Below are 18,715 nucleotides of genomic sequence, written 5' to 3'. Positions count from 1 at the left end.
TCCAGACATAGGCCTGTCAACCCATTACGATGGCCTCTATATGGGTCACCGAAAGTCATCGTGATGCCATCATGGGTTGTTTCTCCGCAAATTACGTCCAACCATTAATCCATGATAGTCAATGATACAGGTGGCCCCATTAACGTGCGTAAACAAATATATAACCACGGTAACTGATAACATCGATTTCCAGACATACAAATATTATTATCGATACACGAGGATGCAAGGTTGGGCTACTTCTCATAGCCGTGTCCACCGTAAGTGCGCCGTCATAACACCCTTATCTTGGCACGTAGCTCAGGGATGCGTCCGCAGTCATTTCATTTTCCAAGCCTAGGTGCCCCTGATCACAATTAACATTTAACGTCAAGAGATCATACAGGAATGAGGATGGACTTTTCAAGTAGGCCGTGCATCCAATCGCACTCGTCCCTTGAAAGAAATGTCCCAAAATGGACGTCTGCAACATTTAATCATCCGCCTTCCTCTTTTGATCGCCATCATGGGACTCTTACTTCGGTCCTCCGTTACCTCGTGTTTCCCATGTGTCCAGGCCTACAGCATCTTCGTTTACATACTTGAATTTCCCTCGGCATCAGGCGCGAGATAGTATACGCACGCCTTTCAATCAGTCCCTCGCAAGTCCTGTAACAAAGGCTATCACAAGAATAGCAGAACATTCGCAGCGCATCAACCAACATCGTAACTTTATCATGTTCAGCAGCCTTTCTAGCACCTTCGCAGCAGCAGCAAACGCTGGCGGAGCCAAGGGAGATGCCAAAAAGTCCATGTCCCCATCGCTTCGTGCAGATATCTATAGTGCCGTTGATCAGGCAAAGCCCTGGCTCATTGGGGGTACTGTGGGTAGACAAGCCGGTGATGGCGTCGCCTATCAGCCTATAATCGCCAGAATCCACGAGCACTTCCCTGATATGAAAGTGGGATTAGATGCAGCACGAAACGTAGAGCATGAAGTGGCAGTTATTGTCGCTGGCATCACGAACATGATCCTCGAGATGAGCAAGTGGGACGGAATGGCCGGAGCTATGGCCATGCGCACGTGGGTTGATGCTCTCAGTGATGCACACGGCAAGATAAGCAGCGCGCCTACCGAAGCAAAAGGCGGTCCTCGGAAGGACCAAGTTGGACGGGGAATCACCAGGGGCATCAATCAGTTGACCGACGTCACCCTGATGACAAGAGAGTTTGCGGCGAGGATACAAATAATCTCGCTGTTAAAGAGCGGTGAGTTTGAGTTCTAGTATATTCAATATAAACGGTTTATTTACGCCCATTGCTCCACTTCTTCGATAATCACAGTAAACACAAAGATCCATGGCGCGGGGAGTGATGAAGCGAGACAGGGAGAAGCGCTGTGGAGCTCAAAGTTCATTTGATCGATCCTCTTGGAATTTTATTCGCATTTTTAGACGTTCTCGAAATTGGCGGGTCAGGATAGGCTTCGTTGTAGCTTTGTTTTCCGCCGAGCACATTTGCCTTGCGCCTCGCAGATACGCACTAGTCTAGAATCATGGGCTATCGTATCGGACACCATCGGATGGTTATCATCTTTCTTGGGTAAAATTTTCCATGCAGTGATTAAATGGGGTTGCAATGTGTATGCAATGCACCCGGCAGATTGCAATATCAATCAGAAGTGCAACGAGGAGCTTCGAGTAAGTAATTGAATTTGAAGATCCCTGCGTCGGCGTAGTTATACATATCTGTCATAATAACGGACCTAGTACTTCACATCAGATGACTAGCATCACAAGAAGCGCGGCATGAATTGCCCGTAGAAGCTAACAAAACACGTCCTTTAATCTCGGTCGAATGAATGCTAACCTACATGAACGAGACACCAGTCTGGAAGCATCTGGGCCCATCAGAGGACCCATTATGTAGAATAAATATCGAGTATGCAGTAGGTGCTGATATTACGATTATATGTACAATAGTTTTACATGATCTGATGGAAAAAAATGTGAGTAGCGGACATCCTAATTGGGCAAGTGTGCTCACATAATTCCGGATGTCCTTCGGGAAGCTTGAAGATGATGACGACTGAGCCATCATGTCATTTGATGCCGTATCAGGCGAGTCGATGTTAACCACGAAATCATCGAGGGAAAAGTTATCCATGTTAACGTCCAGTCTGAATGGCTCATCCAGCCGGTATTGCGTGCTGTAGTCATAAGATTGGAACATCCCTGGGTCCGAGAAACTCGGAGACATGGAGGAGTTTTGGAATGGGGGCGGGCGAGTGGGGTTGGTCATGTTGGGATAATGATGAGTGTTGTGCGAGAGAGATGCAGAATGGGCTTGATATGACAAGTGCGGTGGGATGGAAGGTGGAGGCGCGCGTACAGATGGCGGGTATCGGAAGTGGTATATAGCAGAAAATATGAGGACAGGGCGTGGGCGACCCGGGTTCCTTGAAGAAGCTGCTGAGTCAGGAGAACGGTACACATCCTGAATAATGGTGTATACGGTGGGGTCTTCGGGCAAGAAATTAAATCCCTGTTTCATGCTAATTTCAGACATGACGTACCTGGAGACTTGCACAAGGTATCCCAATACTTGGGAACTAGAGCTGTGCTGTAGAGCAACGGACCGTCACCGGAAGAACCAGCGAAATACGGACCAACACATTCGAGTTTCGTGTCCTCGCTGTGTATGGGTGCGCCGTCCAATAGCACTATATAGGATGACTTGCCAATGACAGTAGAGGGTGAGACGAAGGTTACGGTGGGATCAATGTCCCTCATGCAGCGTGGTGCATTCGGGGAGGGTTGGGATGCCGCTACACCATGAAAGGACTTGTGTGAAGAAGATGGTACGCGTGAACGTGAGGATGAGCTCGAGAATGAGCTGGCCTCTGGCAAGATGTCAATGTACACTGGAGTACGGTTGTCAGAAGGGTTGTTTCGTCTAGAGGATGGCATGGCAGTGTCACTGTATTCTGCAGAGGAACCAGTAGATGAGGAGGCAGATGAAGTTTCGCTTCCCGAAAAGTCGACAGATATATAGTCGAGCGGAGGCATGGATTCACCCTCAAAAACATGGTTATGAGGAGAAAACCTCCGTGGCGAGCCGACTTCACTCCGCGTACTGAGATAAGATCGGGTGAGGGAATCGATCACTGCCAAAAATAACCAAAATAGAAGAATAATTAATGATGCCGTCTCAATGAACGCACAAACAGCTCGTACGGGACGGATACTCACATTCCCGCCCCTCGGATGTGTCCCTAAATTGCTGTAGTCGACTGCCTATTTGTTTGGATGATCTGTATTTTCCCGTTTTGTGGTAAATGTACTCCGAGATGAAGCGATTGCGCATAGGGAATCGTCCTAAAATTTGAGTTTCCCGCGAGTCGACGGGCTTATATTGATGAAGACCTGGTGGAATCATGTGAGCTAAAGCTGTGATCAGCATATGTGATCCGCACCTTCCAGCATCGTGGCTTCGAGATAAGGTGGCCATACAGGCTCGGTATTGCCCTTCAGAGTCTTCCAACCTTTCCTGACATTCAAGATCGTCCGAAAAATATTTTCCGTACTTTGAATCGGCGACATTAGCCGTGGAGAACCGGAGGCACATGACGAACTTGTGGTGCTGCCAGTGGATGGCGATGAGGAGCGATCAGAATGTGCGGTATGAGCGTGGACTGGGTAGCCATCGCGCGAAGCATGGACGATGGGTGCAGGATAATGCAACATTGAGGGTGATGTGATCGTGCGTCAAAGTACTAGGACACATTAAAGAGAGGCGGGTTAATATAAGGGGGTGGCGGGGGTGGCCCATACGGCAAACATGGGTTTAACGTTTCCCGGATGGCACAGTGGTATAATTACAGCTTTGGTCGGGTGCACGCCGGGATAGGTGATCATAGATCTCGCCCTTTTTCGCGCATGATTTCGTGGTGGGTATTGGATGCACACTACCCGTATTGGTTTGTGGCCAATCCGGATAAACTTTGGGCAGTGCCGCACAGGAAACTAGTGCCCCCAATATCGGAGGATTATTGAACCAACAACAGATGCATTTACCGAGCAACACTGTATTGTGCGTGTGTCATCCATGCGTAAAAAGACACCAAAACTCACTGCCAAGCCCAATAATTAAATTTCGATGGTAAGCGCGAGAAGCCACTAGGGATATTTGAGTGGGTAGCGCCCTCCCAGAAACATGGCGCTTTCAAGGTTGCCACTCACGCTGACAAGCATGATAGCATCAGATCACTTTGATCTTCCGGCGATGCAAACTCCCCGTACTCGGCAAATTCCGTTCATTTCCCCAACTTGGGTTTAACTTTGATCAAAGTCACAAGGACAAACAAATTCTCGTCATCCCGACCAAGAAAAGAAAAAAATTAAGAATAGGCAAGTGCATCGGCCACAGGTTCGTGTAGGTTTGTCCAACTGTATGAGAACATGAGGCGTTTAAACGAGTAGGGTCAGGAGATGATCCTACATTGTACTACTAGTAGGTACCTTGCGCCCACAATGACACTAGAAGAGATTGATTGGTCTACCGCTTCTTAGCCTGGACTCTGGCAGGAGCTAGCGTTCAGCGCTCAGCCTCATATGTGCAGCTCATTGTCATTTCTCTACAACTGATCATATCCGTACATGCGGCAAATTCAATTCACGGATCTATTTCTTCTCTTCTTTCCGGCTTGTTGTGACGGCCTGTTGCCGGAGTTCAGAAACCGAAAATATATCATCACTGAGAGCTCGTTGTCATGAAATTCGGCCACAGTTAATCATTGCCAACATGGTTGCGGTGTGCTTCATAGACTTTATTGCTGCCAGGTATCGGAACTTGTAAGATCTTTCGCCCCAGACCCTCGACCAAGCCTAGAAGAGCTGCTCAAGTTATCTAAAGCTTCGACGAGTTTTCATTTGGTTTTCGCGAAGAAGACTTTCATGAAAAGATATATAGAGCTTGTTTGTACCAAGTTTGTTCCAAACTCTACAATATTATTCGGCGAACCCAGAATCATATCCGACTTCGTCGGGTCGAGATAATCCACCGAGCGATTTTTTATAGGTCTGCGACTCTCTATACACCCATAATATAATGTAAAAGAAACGGCTGACTGCAGGAGTCTGGCGATAGCACATACATCTATAATTACGTAAAATTCCAGAAAAGATTTTATCTCCCATTTCTAGAATTTCATCGCTAAGCGTTGCGCTGTGCTTACAACAGTGATCGAACCTTTGCCTCACTACCCCAGGATGCCCTTCCAGGGGCGTATCAACTTTGTACAAACCGCCCATGGTCCATGCGCGCAGCGCGCGTACACCCCCATTCCTGGCACAGGCACTCACCCACGTGACAAGCTGAACCGACGTCAGAACCGGTGAGAAAATGTGATACTATTAATGACCTGTGGAACATCTTGTCAGATTATGCGTGCGATATGTTCTTCGTACCGACGAATTTGAATGAATTCCTTTGGACAGAAAAGCGCACCGCTCGCAGTGACCGACTAGCCCTAACCACATGCCTCGCGGCGCCGGAAACGGATCAGATCATCAACGCCAAGCAGCCACGCCTAGTCTTGTCTATAAAAATTCTAACGTGGCTTCCCTGTCACGAGTACTGTAGGTTTCGGCCATGGTGCGCCCCTGCGTGGGACATCGCTTGAAGTCTTGGACGTCTATACCTGTCTCTTTCCCGTTCTCTGCTACTATCCACCTACAATGTCGTCTTCGAGGCCCGACAGTCTTGCAGATCCATTCGTGACGGCGCTCAACACTCCTTTGGACCTTAGTCAATCCCTAGAACCCCCTAGAGCCTCTTATCTGTCCCCAAGCTCAGAGACTGCCGTCAGCCCGCGTGATTCGTACGCTGATACACCAGATAACGTCTCTCCATTGGTGCCAGAGAACGAAAAACGCGATGCCATAGCTTATACCCAAGAATCGAGAGAAGAACCTGTGTTGAGAAAACGATCTATCCTTAGGCGCCCTCTATTTTGGCTCATCGCTTTCGCCGCCCTTACTATTGTCGTCCTCGCTGTCGTTCTCCCAGTATACTTTGTTGTTATCAAACATCACAATAACAGTACCGTTGGAACTTCTGCCGGTGGGTCAGGTGACGGCAACGGCAATCCCCCTCCGCCTGGAACAACTACGACCGGGGGGAACGGCTCCGTTATCACAACAGCTGATGGCACAAAATTCACTTACCTGAATCCCTTTGGAGGCATCTGTAAGTTCTATGATTCATTTATGGCTCGCAGCTGTGGTTTCGGATGAGTCGCTGGCAGTGAACTGCGGTGTACCCTTCTCAGTGACATCAGCAGATCTGAGAACTATGTCTCGGGTACAGTTAAAGGGTCCATGTTCTGCTAACGTAAATGTCAGAGGGCTGCCTAGCGTTATCATCTACTTGTTTATTACTTCCTGACCAGACGTTTTGACCCTACTGATTCTTTGCAGGGGTGGACAACCCAAACGACCCTTTCAACAATGGGGCTTATCCTAACTCCTGGACCCCTCCGCTCAACTCTAGCTGGACTTGGGGAGTAGACAAGGTTTATGGGTCAGTGTCATTTGGTCACGTGTCTGAGACACATGTTGAACACGGATCGTGTACAGTGTCAATCTTGGCGGACTTTTTGTCTTAGAACCCTTCATTACACCTGCCCTTTACCAGAAGTATCCGGGCTCAGTTGACGAGTGGACCCTGAGCACGCTTATGGCGGCAGATACAGCCAGCGGCGGACTCCAACAATTAGAGACCCACTACAATACCTTTATTGTAAGTTCGTTTCGCTTGGCTTCTTCGAACCCGAATAACGCTCGTAGACCGAGCAGGATATTGCGGAAATTGCTGGAGCTGGACTGAATTGGATACGTTTGCCTATTCCTTTCTGGGCAGTTGAGAAATGGGACTTCGAGCCCTTCCTCGAGAAAGTGTGTTGGCCGTGAGTTCTGCACTTCTGAAACATTGTATGAACGTTCTCTTATCATTCTGATTGCGGTGACGTTAGCTACATCCTGCGAGTCCTTCAATGGGCAAGGAAATACGGGATTAGAGTGAATCTCGATCTGCATACCATCCCTGGATCTCAGAACGGTGCGTGGTAGGGTGTGCATCGCTACTCATATTGTGCAAACTCAATATTGGTATGCAGGATATAACCACTCTGGCAAATCCGGTTCTGTCAACTTTCTGAATGGAGTCATGGGACTTGCCAACGCCCAGCGTGCGCTTGATTACATAAGGATCATTACTGAATTCATATCCCAGCCTGAGTGGGTTGATGTTGTCCCTGTGTTCAGCATTGTCAACGAGGCCCTGCTCTCCACCATTGGGACAGACCAAATCATATCATTGTACGTCTTGATATGCTTGCATGCGCTCTAGTGTGTCCTGATAGCCGGTTGTCGTTTTAAGTTATCTCCTTGCGCATGACATGATCCGCAATATCACCGGTTACGGAGAAGGGCACGGGCCTTACATCGCCATTCATGACGGGTTCTTAGGGACGGCAGCTTGGGCAGGCTTTTTACAAGGTTCTGATCGAATCATACTTGACATCCATCCTTACTTTGCATTCGATGCTCAGACTGATTGGCCACCCATTGCGACTGGTACTGGTTTAAGCGCCGGAGGCATTTGGCCACAGCAGGCGTGTAGTGCATGGGGTCCTGACATGAATACCAGGTATGCATGTTCCCCACCGCATGACAGCGTTCTCACTTTACCAAAGTCAGACCGCATTCGGTGTAACCATCGCGGGCGAATTTAGCGATGGCTATAATGATTGTGGACTGTACCTCACGGGTGTCGGGAATACTGTCAGCTATGGAACGTCGTGTTCTCCCTTCTTAGACGCTTCGCAATGGAACAGCAGCATGATAGCTGGTCTTAATGAATTTACGCTGGCTAGTATGGACGCTTTGCAGAACTGGTTTTTCTGGACCTGGAAGGTTGGTTTGAATCTATGCTAGTCAATGCGAGCCTCATTGGTAACTCTTGTAGGTCGGAAACTCATCTACGACCAATAGTGTCCAGTCTCCCCTGTGGTCTTATCAGTTGGGTCTCCAGTATGGATGGATCCCTACTGATCCGCGTACTGCCATAGGCACTTGTGCAGCGTTGGGAGTGACTGGCCCACAATTTAATGGGGTTTATCTACCCTATCAGACAGGAGGTCCTGGGGCTGGCACCATCGTTGCGGCCTCAGTCACATCTTATGGCCAGTATCCACCAACACCTATCAACGGTCTTACAGCTGGAGCAATCCAATCCCTTATACCCACCTACACATCCACTAGTGCAGTTCCAACTCTTCCGCCTCCCACCCTCTCTCCGAGTCCTTCTCCATCTGTCAACGTTGGGAACGGCTGGTTCGATTCGAGAGATACGGGTTTAGCGCCAACGCAAGTACAGGGTTGCACCTACCCAAATGCATGGGATGCTGTTAGTTCACCCATGCCCACGGCACTTTGTCCTTCTACAGGTGGTGCCACTCCCGTCACCCCGCCCACTCCCGTCACCACGTCCATTTCCGTCACCCCGCCCACTCCCGTCCCCACGTCCACTTCCGTCACCACGACTTCCGCCACCACGTCACTCGCCTAGCCGTTGGCTGTCAAAAAACGGCGCATCAGGAACCCTTGGCATTACGGTGCCGAGTTTCTGCGCAGTCAAGCGTTCTATGGAGGCGCCGTTGAGCATGCCAAGGTAATCTGAATGTAGTCGGCCGCCGGCTTTCTTGACGTTACTCGGACATTGTTGTTTTGGACATATTATGCGAGGGCTGACAGACTGTTATTTTTATCGTATTCTAGTCCTCGATTGCTTATCGCATTGCGTTTGTTATTGCCACAGTTAACGTTTTTGTATTTATGAGAATTAACTGAGAACTCTGACCATTGACTATGTATTTTCAGTGCATGATCCAGATTGAGCAGGCCAACTCGAACCTCCTTGTCTTTCCGGTTTCAGTTTTCGAACTTTGCATCTTCACCTGCAAATACAACGTAACCAATCGGAAGCTAGCAAACGCTCAAGAAAACACTGGCTAGTGGTGCCCATCGGTATGCCGTTGCCTTGCCGTGATATATTATAAATATATCCGTTTGTATATGCGCTTCTGAGTTTCGAAGGCAGGACATGCCACGCTGATCTACATCCGGTTCTATGGAAAGTCAAAGCAGTTCGACGGTGGGTGCCACAGCGGTCGGAGTAAGCCTTGTGGCCCATCATTTTTGTCCAAGGGGCACAGTGCTTCTCGGTGTGGTAATCTCACAATCATATATCATGAGTGCATCGTGCTGACTTTTAGTCTGGGAGCCTGCTATGAACTCTGGGAGAATATTCTTGTTGAAGCTGGAAAACCCTAGGACCTGCCGCGTGATACCAATTTCAGGGTTATGCGGCGGAGAGCCATCATCACAATTATCAGGCGTTAGCGAAACGCCGGAACTCTGAACCCCTTCCGCCTGGTTGATTAATTACCGGTATTGTTCTTTTTTTTTCCACCACATTCGTCAATAAGACTACGTATCAATCCGCGGGGGGAAAACAAACACACGGTAGAGTTTTTAAACTTTTGTCCACTGCTAGTTCACTCATTAGACCCCTTCAATTTAGGTGACAGCTTGGGGCGACGGTTTTCAGATGGGCCGGTTGACTGGAGTCTTGGCGCTTCCTGGACAAATTTCACGGCTTCAAGCATTCTGTTTTAATCGCCCCCTGCTTATCGTTAGTCTCAAATGACTACCTGGCGGGTCTGGTGTGGATCAAATTTTTTTTGGACTGCGCTGTTCCTCGGTGGACGTGGGTTCGTGGTCGTCAAATTAACAACGTCAAACACCCTCGAAATATCGTCGCACCAAGTCCATCTGTTTTTTTTTCATCTCACAATGATGTTACCTCTCGTCAGATGGGACACCAGTGCCCCTCTTTGTGGAGACTGGGCGATGGTGATACTTGATACTCAAATAGGTCGCCAAGACGCCCCGTTCAACTCCGAAACTCGAACGTCTTCTGGTGGGCCGCCAAAGTTGAGCTTAGTATCTTGATGCAGCTTAGAGCATTGCCCACGACAAATACGTCTACACGTGCTACTTCTGGATGGTGTGTAATGAGAAGACTGCTTGCCAGTTCGGAATGACTAGAAGGACTATGGAAATAGCGATCAAGCGCTAGTGCATTGTGGTCATCACCTCCCCAGTGTTGCGAGATCCACATCAAAAATACTTCTTTCACGCAGTGGCAGAACAAATCGCTCCAGCGCTGGAGATATCGTAACGAGCTGGCCGCCGTGAGTATGTTCATGCGAAGCGTATTTTCCTTCGGCTGATTTGAATGAAGGTCCCCAGAACACCCAACTGGAACACCCAACTTCAAGTTTACGTCAACTCGCGAGGGGAATCATCGCCATACGTGTCTGCACGGTCTCCAGTCACCACCGATGCCCTAATCGTCATATGGGTCAAGCTTCGTATCTCCACAATTGTGTTATGGCAAGTCTAGAACCTGACTCGATGTGTGATGGATATTGTTGGTGTGGTATCTCCGTTCAGGAAGGTAGTTCACCGCATATCGCGCGGCAATTTGATACCTCTTTTACACCAGCTACAAGGTTGCATTTTTTGACGCAGACCAGTTATCTGCGAGCCACGTCTCACAATCCGAGGGTCCCAGAGACTGTGAGCCTAACTATTTTTCACGTTCATCGTCATTTTAGGCTAACCTGATTCGACAGTACATAAGGTTTGATTGCTGTATCGAAAGTTGTCTATTAACTGTTGTCCATTGGCTTGCCAGTTGCAGGGGGAGGTTGCGAAGCTGCAAAAGCTGATCTGGCTGCTGTTTGAGGGCGGGGTGCTTGCGCGAGGGCACGAGACAAGGCGCTGATGCAGGATATGCGGGTGTGAGCCCAAGTAAACATTTGTTGGTATGCTTGACACCCATATAAAAGATGGTATGCGTCTAAATGGACGAGGACTTTGCAAGTCCAGTACGATGTCAGTAAGGACCATAGATACTATAGACTATAATATACCCCAGTCGAGTGTAAAAAGGGTGGCGAAAAGAGATGAAAAGCGTAGCGAATGTATCCGAGTCATAGGCGGGATTTCTGATAATATTGCAACTATGTTGAAGGAAGCGAGCGAAAGTTAAACCAAATGAAAGAATACTGTCTACCGTATATATCGACGGGTTAGATTTACAACATTCTCAACAAGCAGGCCTGGCTGCGTGTTAGCGCTACATATTTAGGCAAATATCAAATATCAAGTGCCCGACGTTCCACTGGGCGAGTTCTGATATCCGCATTTCTGCGACACTCTCAGATCTCGACTCATTCAACGCAAACCACACCGCAGCACAAATTGAATCTGCGACACACCTACTCTCTTTGTTTCCCGGCATCGATATCACAATCGACCAGTACCTCACAGAGTCCCAAGAAAAGCAAGGTGCGAAATGGTCAACTATCCAGCTCGGACTCGAGGCTTCAACTTGGGCCACCTCTTGAAACTGTTCGTATACTCTTCAACTTTTGAACTACCAGAAATGCATGTTCTCCGGATTACGTGCAGCAGAGAACGCCAAGATTCTACATGAGAAGCGTAATGAATTATTGGAACATCACTGTTCCCCGAGTACATTCGTGGCAAATACTCTGCATCAACGTTGTAGCCATGAGTCATCGAAACAGAGCTCAGAGCGTGCCGTTCATTTCATCGAAGAGAGTCGACAAGCGACCGTGTGTATTGCCAAGAAGGGGGGTGGATAAAGATGCCCGATTCCTTTGCGCGTCAAAAGATTATCGGGTCGTCTGTGCAAGAGACTCAGTGTAGAAGGAGGAGTCTGAACGGCTGCTCCAGACATGATGGTTTTGATTCCTGACTTAGCTTGCTCAGTAGGATTATGTACAGCAGAGAACGCCAAGATTCTACATGAGAAGCGTAATGAATTATTGGAACATCACTGTTCCCCAAGTACACGTCGTGGCAGATACTCTGCATCAACACTGCAGCCATGAGTCATCGAAACAGAGCTTAGAGCGTGCCGTTCATTTCATCGAAGAGAGTCAACAAGCGACTGTGTGTATGATTGCCAAGAAGGGGGGTGGATAGCAATGCCCAATTCCTTTGCGCGTCAAAGGATTATCGGTCGTCTGTGCGAGGGACCCAGCGCAGAAGGAGTCTGAATGGCTGCTTTTTGATTCCTGACTAGCTTGCTCAGTACTTACTACTAATCAGAGAACCGAGAGGTCTTTATGCGTTACGTTGATTGCGTCCCGGGGGCATTTACGACGTAATATATTGTTTTTAGCGATGAAAACAATAGCGACTGGCTTGGACAAGCGAAGCCAAAGACAAAGCATCTAGCAGAGCCTCGCGAGACAGACCATGCTCTTAGCACCTGCTGCAGGCACAGGTTTCCTAGGATAAGGGTCTGTTAGCTAGGGCAAGAGGAATGCTAGGATGGCGGGGATGGCAGTGGTTTCGAATCTGCGAAAATTCTCGTTAGGGGGCTACGCTTACTGATGCTATATACCCAGTGGGACCGTCGCACCACTGCAACCGCGTGCGATGACCGGCCAGCTGCATACGGTAACTGTGACTTAACAGGAAGGTAGCTTGCGGTCGGGGTGTGGCTGGCGGGGGGTAGGAAGCTTCGGACCCCAGGTCTCGTGGCCTTGATCAAGTACACCGAAACACTCCCTGTCGGCTGTTTCCGAACCGTTTGAGAATAAGTACGACGTTTCCGTCGATGCTAGAAGAACATTCTCTGCATATATTGTAGTGTAATAAGTAGTATGTAAGACAATATAACTTTCTCACTAGTTCTCTGATGGTCCGGCCGTGGCCCAGGCTAGTAGTACTACTAGTAGGTTGGTGCAGTGTGAACTGAGGGAGAGGTAAAGATGTATTATTGGATTTCAGCGTTTATGTAAAGCGGCGAGCTAGCTAGTGTTGTGACGTACTGCTATTCTTCCGTTGATTTCAACCTCCGACCTATAGATCGCTCCGGTGTCGCGCATCATTGTCATCATATACTTATAAGTACTTTAGGTGCTTTGAAGTGTAAGTAGTCTGCATCAACTAGAAGAGAAGACACTAATATTTTAGATAAATATTCTTTCTTGTTAGACTTTCCACAATGAAACGCCACCATGAAAAACACGTACCTTTGCTACTAGCTAGGTTGATGCATCCCAAAGCGAGGGCCTCGGCCATATCACCGTGACAGACAAGTGTCCAGGTTCACATGCACATATGGTCTTATCTAACAAGGATAGATCCCTGCACTATCCACCTATGCAACTTTCAAGTTGGGATTGACTGAGCCAGGTCCCGGAACGATCGTCGCGCCCTGGATCATATCTCATGGCTAGTATCCACCAATCAGCATCTGTTTTAACCTTGTCTTCTCTCCGAGTGCTTCTCTATCGGTAAGCACCGGGAACGGCCGATTTGTTTTTTTTCCTTTGTGTGGCACCAAGAGAAACACAAGGGCACGGGATGCTGTTACTAGTTCAGCGGCATGAGGTGCCGCTCCAGTCGGAATTCCCCTTTTGTCTCAGCATTGACTAACACTGAAGTGACAAGGTGACATCATGACCCGAACATCCCATATGTGTTTGATCGCAATGCAGTCGGCTGCCGGATTGGAGCGCCAACTGGTCGTTGATCTTCTTGTTGTACTCCAGGTTTAAATACCATTCTACCTGAAGACCTTAATCATTAACCATTGGTACGGATCCATGGTCTAGTCAAGTGCACGACCACCTCCTTGTCTGGGTTCGATTCTCAAAGGTACCCATTGTATTTTTCTCCTGAAAATTGCGCATCTAAAACCACGGGTTGTTCCGCTATCAAGAAGTCAGCCGCACAGCATCGCATGTCTGCCTTGCCGTATATCCGTGTGTGCGGTTCTGAGCTTCGCATGATGCGATATCTGATGTACATGACATCCGAGGGATTATCATGGTGAGGTAAACAGTTTTGGGTACAACAGTCTGCCAGGTAAGCTTTGATGGGTCTGACATACATGATATACCCCAAAGGAACTCAGATTTATTTGTCCAGCTGCGCTCCTGCTGCGTGAAAATATCAAGGTTTGCGACTTAATCATCAGGCGTCTGTGGAACCACGGAACCCTTTTCCTTTCAGATTAGCTTCAGGGAAAGTTCAATTTATACTGTTTGATCACTGGCATCCACAAAAAATACTCCACGCTTTGCGCATCCGCGGATGACCACAATCACATGCATAGTGCCTAGCCTCGTGTCTTACTGCTGATGATCCTCTTCTTTTTAGGTGGGAATGACTTTTTTCTTCTGATATTTTGCGATCCGAAGTCCTCGCATTTCGTGGCCAGCTTTTCTCACTCAAATTACTCTGATAAACGCTCCCCTTGTTGATCACAAGTATCCGACAACCGGCTCCGTGTGCTTGCATTGTGGAAAATTGCTCTGTCCCTCGTGGACGTGGACCCGAGGTCTTTCCGACAAGTAATACGTATAACGTCAAATTTGTTATCAAGTCGCTTTGCCCATGGTATGCAGTCTCGTATTCGACTATGCTAAGCTCTAGCAGGTGGCCGTAATCATCGAATCAAAAGATAGAACGCTTAGCGATAGCGCATGCTGCCCAATCGTCCAGGGATACCCGGATCTTATAGATAACGAACGGCTTTTACTTCTGACAGGAGTTGGATTCTTGTATTCTACGAGCGTGGACAGTAAACGCCGGATCGAACGGCAAAACATTCGTAGCCTTTTCTGCGCAATCGTCGAAGGGTCGATTCGTAAAGAACAAACTTCTTTCACTCACGCCTGGAATTGTACACCGGGAGGGTGGTACTCGAAGCGGGACTAATGGGTTTGAGTCCAAGGTACGAATTTTTACTCGGAGAGAACACGCCGCTGACACATGGGCTTCTTGTGCTCACACACTCCAGTGAGCGGCTACTTCTAGCTATGGATTCAACATAATTGATCAATCCAGTTCTGACAAAAGCTATCTCGTCGTATACTGGATGCTTAACCCCAGATTAACAAGTGTATGTGTACTCGAGGATGTCAAGCTCGACGAACATCTTACCAGCAGCCGTGGGCCATGTCAGTCTTCATACCCTTGCAGTATGCTGCCAGGATGGAGATAAGCTAGGCGGACCTCTACTAGAAACCTGTTTAATGCCTTTCATCAAATTCAGCCAGTCTCCGCATGGAACTTAGAACAAGCCTAATCAGTGTGACAAATATTTCTATGTTATGGCTGATGCGATTTTACCACAAGAAAACGGGGTCCCTCTAGATACAGGTGAGTTGAATGACTTACATCTTCACGATGCGAACCCCTTCATCACCCAATGGTCCATGAAAACGAAAACTGCTCGTCAAATTGAGGTGAATGGGGTGCCTGTAGAGACAAGTACGCCACGACCCTTACCTCTTGTTCGTAATACAATATCCAAGACCCCTCGAATGCAGAATTCAGGAGCAACAGTGCACTCCGATTCGCAACCTAACGATGTGAACTGGAGCTGCTTCGTTACGCAGTAGCCAAACAAAGCGGTTCCACATGTTTCGGAGGACCTCAAGAGTCGATATGACAAAGTAAGTCATTCATGATATCCCAAGTACATCTTCCTCGTCACTCGCATAAGCGGAGATCTCAAGAAAGTATAGCTGGATACAAACGTCCTTGTGCTAAGTGTGATGTGAATTTTCATACCATAATGCCGCGCGCTTATGCAATTCGTTCCTAGATTGATGTTCACTGCCCTCATACCCTCATTACCAACAATTTGAATGATGAGCTTTTCCCGTACCCCAAAACAGGGTACGACACATGTATTCAAAGATTCATGTCTACGTACTTCAATAACATCACGGAGAGTGTGATCATGAATGGATGCAGTCCTGACCTTCACCTATGTATAATATGTACACGCTCACGAGTCACGACGCCTTCATTTGAACAGCTCCCATAGCAAGCGATCAATTTAAAGGTGTGTGGTTTACCCGAAAATTTAATTAATTACAGAATTCAAATTAATTCAAGGGGGAAAGAGAACAGGGATCGCAGAGATACTGTAAGGATCGTATATCCTCTATGCCCCGACTACGTGACTCTCGTTATTCTCTCCCCTCATTCCTACTACTCTACCCTGCCAGGTTCAATGTCACTCCCTTCTACCTCCGTTTTCTCATAATCGTTCGGCCTAGGCGTACCCGAGGACCCTTAGAGCCTCGCGACTATAAGTATAGCATGCACATTCGTATTTACTATTTAGAGAAGAATCTCATGCGCTGATTCCCCACTCAGAACACGTCCGAACGCTCTCAAAGCCTCCTTTCATTGTCACTCTGCCGTCTAACTATACTTCTCTCAAGTCAATCATTAGTTCACTTTCCCCTCTCGTACTCGACACCAGCCTTACAATACTAATGGCTAGAAGAGTTGGATTGATAGAAGAACAATTCGAATCTAAACCTGAGTAGTATCCCAAACAAGATCCCAAAGACTCCACCTGGAAATCAATGTAATCTATAGCACAGCACCATCTACGGGCGAGTCAGCTATTCTCGATCGTGCAGACAATTTTTGACGTGTGCAAACGAGTAATGATGTATGGTGGCAGGTGCATACTACAAGGGCAGGTAATGAAAGACAAATGGCGGCAGACAGAAAGAAGCGGAAATGTGGAGGGTACGTACAGACATTCTGCAACAAGTAACAGCAGGTATGAACAAAAAAATGAGCGGCAGCAGGTGCAAATGAGTGCTGACTGATGCAAACAAGTTGGAATAAACGGAAATGCACATGGACGAGTGAAAACGAGTCCAAAGACAACGCGCACAGACAAGTATAGGCACGAAGCAAGCGGGTTACCGAAGTACCACAGATATGCAGTGCATATGTACAGACAGGACAATAGTGACTGACGAAACAAATTTCTACACAATTGCTATCAATCTGCTGCAGAAAAGCCACACAAATAATACTAACATGCATTGATATACTGAGTGTCCTCATATATTTGAGATGCCAAGCACCATCATAGGTGTGAGGAATTAAAGGCCGAAAGCATATAGAGCAACAGTTCAGACCATTTGCGCGCAGGCTGGTGACGAGAAATAGAATGTTGTTGACAGACAAATGGCAAGGAATTACTGAACAAGCCGGTCAAAGATGTCTGTATGCGGGAGGAGAGCAAGACGAGTCAAGGAAAATGAAAGCACAGATGTGCTCATCAAAAGCTGTAATAGAAAGAAAAACTGTAAAATTACATACCGCAGTTGGGCTTCCTTGGGTATCTGTGTTCTTGTGTGAGTGGCAAGGGATGTCGATCGGAGTGCTTCAAAGTTCGAGGAGGTTACTGACATCGTCGAAGGCGAAAATGGCCAGCTCGGGGCGTTCCGTTAGGTTAGGTTTTGAATCCGCACATTCATAGGTGAGCCGCCCAGAGCAACGAGGTGCATAGTATTAATAGTATAGCTCACGGCAATTGTGCGCGTGATGGATGCCAGTGTAAGTTTGGAAGACTTGAACACATTGCCACGGTGACCTTGGAAGAAGCAGGCATGAGCAGGCAGGCTAAACTGGATTCTGGTATCCCGTGTGCAGACGTCCCTGCACATAGTACCAGGCGGTGTCAAGCGTAGAACGGCCTGCACGCATAACCGGAGTTTGAAACTTATGGTGACGGGCTGCTTAACGATGTGAACCTGTTGGGCACTCGCCGGTTACAACTTGCGGAGTCTGGCTCATCGCGAAGCCTAGTTTCAAATGGTGAGCTGGCAATTGAATAAAGGGAGAAGTCGAAATTACTGACTATATCTCGTTTCTCCTTAACCACGTTCTGGTACTTCGGAAGATAGTGACATTATCGGCAAGGGAACCACACGAAGGACACACGAAGAAGGCAGGCCAAGATAGGCAAGTCAAGCGCCCAAGCGCCCTCACTGATCGTGATGGTCAACATGGAGGTCGATGCTAATGTTGATGGTATAAACGCAGTGGACAGGTTGCGAACACGAGTGTAACAGGCAACTCGACAGCCCAGGCCCATACTTAGCGTGGCTAAGTAATAAGTTGACGTTTAAACGGATCTACGACTGCCTCAAGGCTGGCTGGCAACTAAATTAGAATGACGGACATTGCAAGCTCAGAGGCAGAGCATTTAGATTTTAGGAACCTCGAGGCTAGCGGATGCAACGAGCACGCATCCATTAATAACCAGCAGCTACAACAGACATCGAAACCACGACCATCACACCGTCTGTCAGAGGAGCCTAGGACTACGCTACTTGTGCCACCACCAAGATCAGCACTTCGACCTGGTCGTAATTCTATGATAGCGGAAGAAGCTAGACGACGATCAAGAGAACTAGAAGGTCTAGATCTACAACAATCACAACTAGAACCAACCCTTGGATCATCACATCCTATCGCAGCGCCTCCTGCCACGCGCCAACAGCTGCCAAAGATGTTGCCAACCCTCCATTTAGCGCCAGAGTCAGAGATGGTTCCCGTCCTTCGCACTCCTAGTTTTTCATCTCTATCACAACTCTTGGAGGCTCTCGGCTCCACACCCGATCTCAACTCCGTTCTTGGAGTTGTTGACGAATTCGAGGACGAATTCGATAGAGAAAGGGAAACAGAACACCTGGTTGATGATACCCTTGCTACTGCCTTATACACCAGCTATACCG

General features: G+C 47.9%; 5 protein-coding genes across 5 annotated transcripts; 2 read left to right on the top strand and 3 right to left on the bottom strand.

Moving 5' to 3' along the window:
• The first annotated feature begins 431 nt into the window (after positions 1-431).
• F5147DRAFT_359730 (uncharacterized protein) lies at positions 432-1,624 on the top strand. Its single transcript, XM_041429380.1, has 2 exons — positions 432-1,248; positions 1,324-1,624. Exons 1-2 carry the CDS (start codon positions 717-719, stop codon positions 1,398-1,400), a joined length of 609 nt encoding a protein of 202 aa, XP_041288920.1. The 5' UTR covers positions 432-716; the 3' UTR covers positions 1,401-1,624.
• On the bottom strand, positions 1,607-3,941 carry F5147DRAFT_359754 (uncharacterized protein). The gene is made up of 5 exons (XM_041429381.1): positions 3,455-3,941; positions 3,231-3,404; positions 2,555-3,145; positions 2,026-2,501; positions 1,607-1,972 (listed from the first exon to the last, which is right to left on the bottom strand). The coding sequence occupies exons 1-5, from the start codon at positions 3,723-3,725 to the stop codon at positions 1,964-1,966; spliced, it is 1,521 nt and encodes a 506-aa protein (XP_041288919.1). The 5' UTR covers positions 3,726-3,941; the 3' UTR covers positions 1,607-1,963.
• A 1,436-nt stretch (positions 3,942-5,377) lies between these two features.
• On the top strand, positions 5,378-8,909 carry F5147DRAFT_714025 (glycoside hydrolase family 5 protein). The gene is made up of 9 exons (XM_041438446.1): positions 5,378-6,228; positions 6,459-6,561; positions 6,618-6,780; positions 6,828-6,946; positions 7,013-7,098; positions 7,157-7,358; positions 7,420-7,689; positions 7,736-7,955; positions 8,008-8,909. The coding sequence occupies exons 1-9, from the start codon at positions 5,718-5,720 to the stop codon at positions 8,608-8,610; spliced, it is 2,277 nt and encodes a 758-aa protein (XP_041288918.1). The 5' UTR covers positions 5,378-5,717; the 3' UTR covers positions 8,611-8,909.
• Positions 8,910-10,528: 1,619 nt separating this feature from the next.
• On the bottom strand, positions 10,529-11,121 carry F5147DRAFT_714022 (uncharacterized protein). The gene is made up of 3 exons (XM_041438445.1): positions 11,042-11,121; positions 10,740-10,983; positions 10,529-10,683 (listed from the first exon to the last, which is right to left on the bottom strand). Exons 1-2 carry the CDS (start codon positions 11,103-11,105, stop codon positions 10,778-10,780), a joined length of 270 nt encoding a protein of 89 aa, XP_041288917.1. The 5' UTR covers positions 11,106-11,121; the 3' UTR covers positions 10,529-10,683; positions 10,740-10,777.
• A 5,383-nt stretch (positions 11,122-16,504) lies between these two features.
• On the bottom strand, positions 16,505-17,251 carry F5147DRAFT_714016 (uncharacterized protein). The gene has a single exon (XM_041438444.1). The coding sequence runs from the start codon at positions 17,034-17,036 to the stop codon at positions 16,548-16,550; it is 489 nt and encodes a 162-aa protein (XP_041288916.1). The 5' UTR covers positions 17,037-17,251; the 3' UTR covers positions 16,505-16,547.
• Positions 17,252-18,715: the final 1,464 nt, after the last annotated feature.

This window comes from Suillus discolor (genome assembly GCF_016758755.1).
Source record: "Suillus discolor strain FC423 chromosome Unknown F5147scaffold_61, whole genome shotgun sequence".
Classification (NCBI taxonomy): domain Eukaryota; kingdom Fungi; phylum Basidiomycota; class Agaricomycetes; order Boletales; family Suillaceae; genus Suillus; species Suillus discolor.
This window is presented reverse-complemented; position numbering and strand designations above follow the sequence as displayed.

Excerpts from the sequence above, each read along its gene's own strand:
- F5147DRAFT_359730 (XM_041429380.1), top strand. The coding sequence starts at position 717 with ATGTTCAGCAGCCTTTCTAGCACCTTCGCAGCAGCAGCAAACGCTGGC. Across the intron at positions 1,249-1,323 it reads AATCTCGCTGTTAAAGAGCG|TAAACACAAAGATCCATGGC; the intron begins GTGAGTTTGAGT and ends CGATAATCACAG.
- F5147DRAFT_359754 (XM_041429381.1), bottom strand. The coding sequence starts at position 3,725 with ATGTTGCATTATCCTGCACCCATCGTCCATGCTTCGCGCGATGGCTAC. Across the intron at positions 3,146-3,230 it reads CACATCCGAGGGGCGGGAAT|TGATCGATTCCCTCACCCGA; the intron begins GTGAGTATCCGT and ends TATTTTTGGCAG. Across the intron at positions 2,502-2,554 it reads TACCTTGTGCAAGTCTCCAG|ACCCCACCGTATACACCATT; the intron begins GTACGTCATGTC and ends TCTTGCCCGAAG.
- F5147DRAFT_714025 (XM_041438446.1), top strand. The coding sequence starts at position 5,718 with ATGTCGTCTTCGAGGCCCGACAGTCTTGCAGATCCATTCGTGACGGCG. Across the intron at positions 6,229-6,458 it reads GAATCCCTTTGGAGGCATCT|GGGTGGACAACCCAAACGAC; the intron begins GTAAGTTCTATG and ends GATTCTTTGCAG. Across the intron at positions 6,562-6,617 it reads GGAGTAGACAAGGTTTATGG|TGTCAATCTTGGCGGACTTT; the intron begins GTCAGTGTCATT and ends GATCGTGTACAG.
- F5147DRAFT_714022 (XM_041438445.1), bottom strand. The coding sequence starts at position 11,105 with ATGACTCGGATACATTCGCTACGCTTTTCATCTCTTTTCGCCACCCTT. Across the intron at positions 10,984-11,041 it reads CCTTTTTACACTCGACTGGG|TCCTCGTCCATTTAGACGCA; the intron begins GTATATTATAGT and ends GGACTTGCAAAG.
- F5147DRAFT_714016 (XM_041438444.1), bottom strand. The coding sequence starts at position 17,036 with ATGAGGACACTCAGTATATCAATGCATGTTAGTATTATTTGTGTGGCT.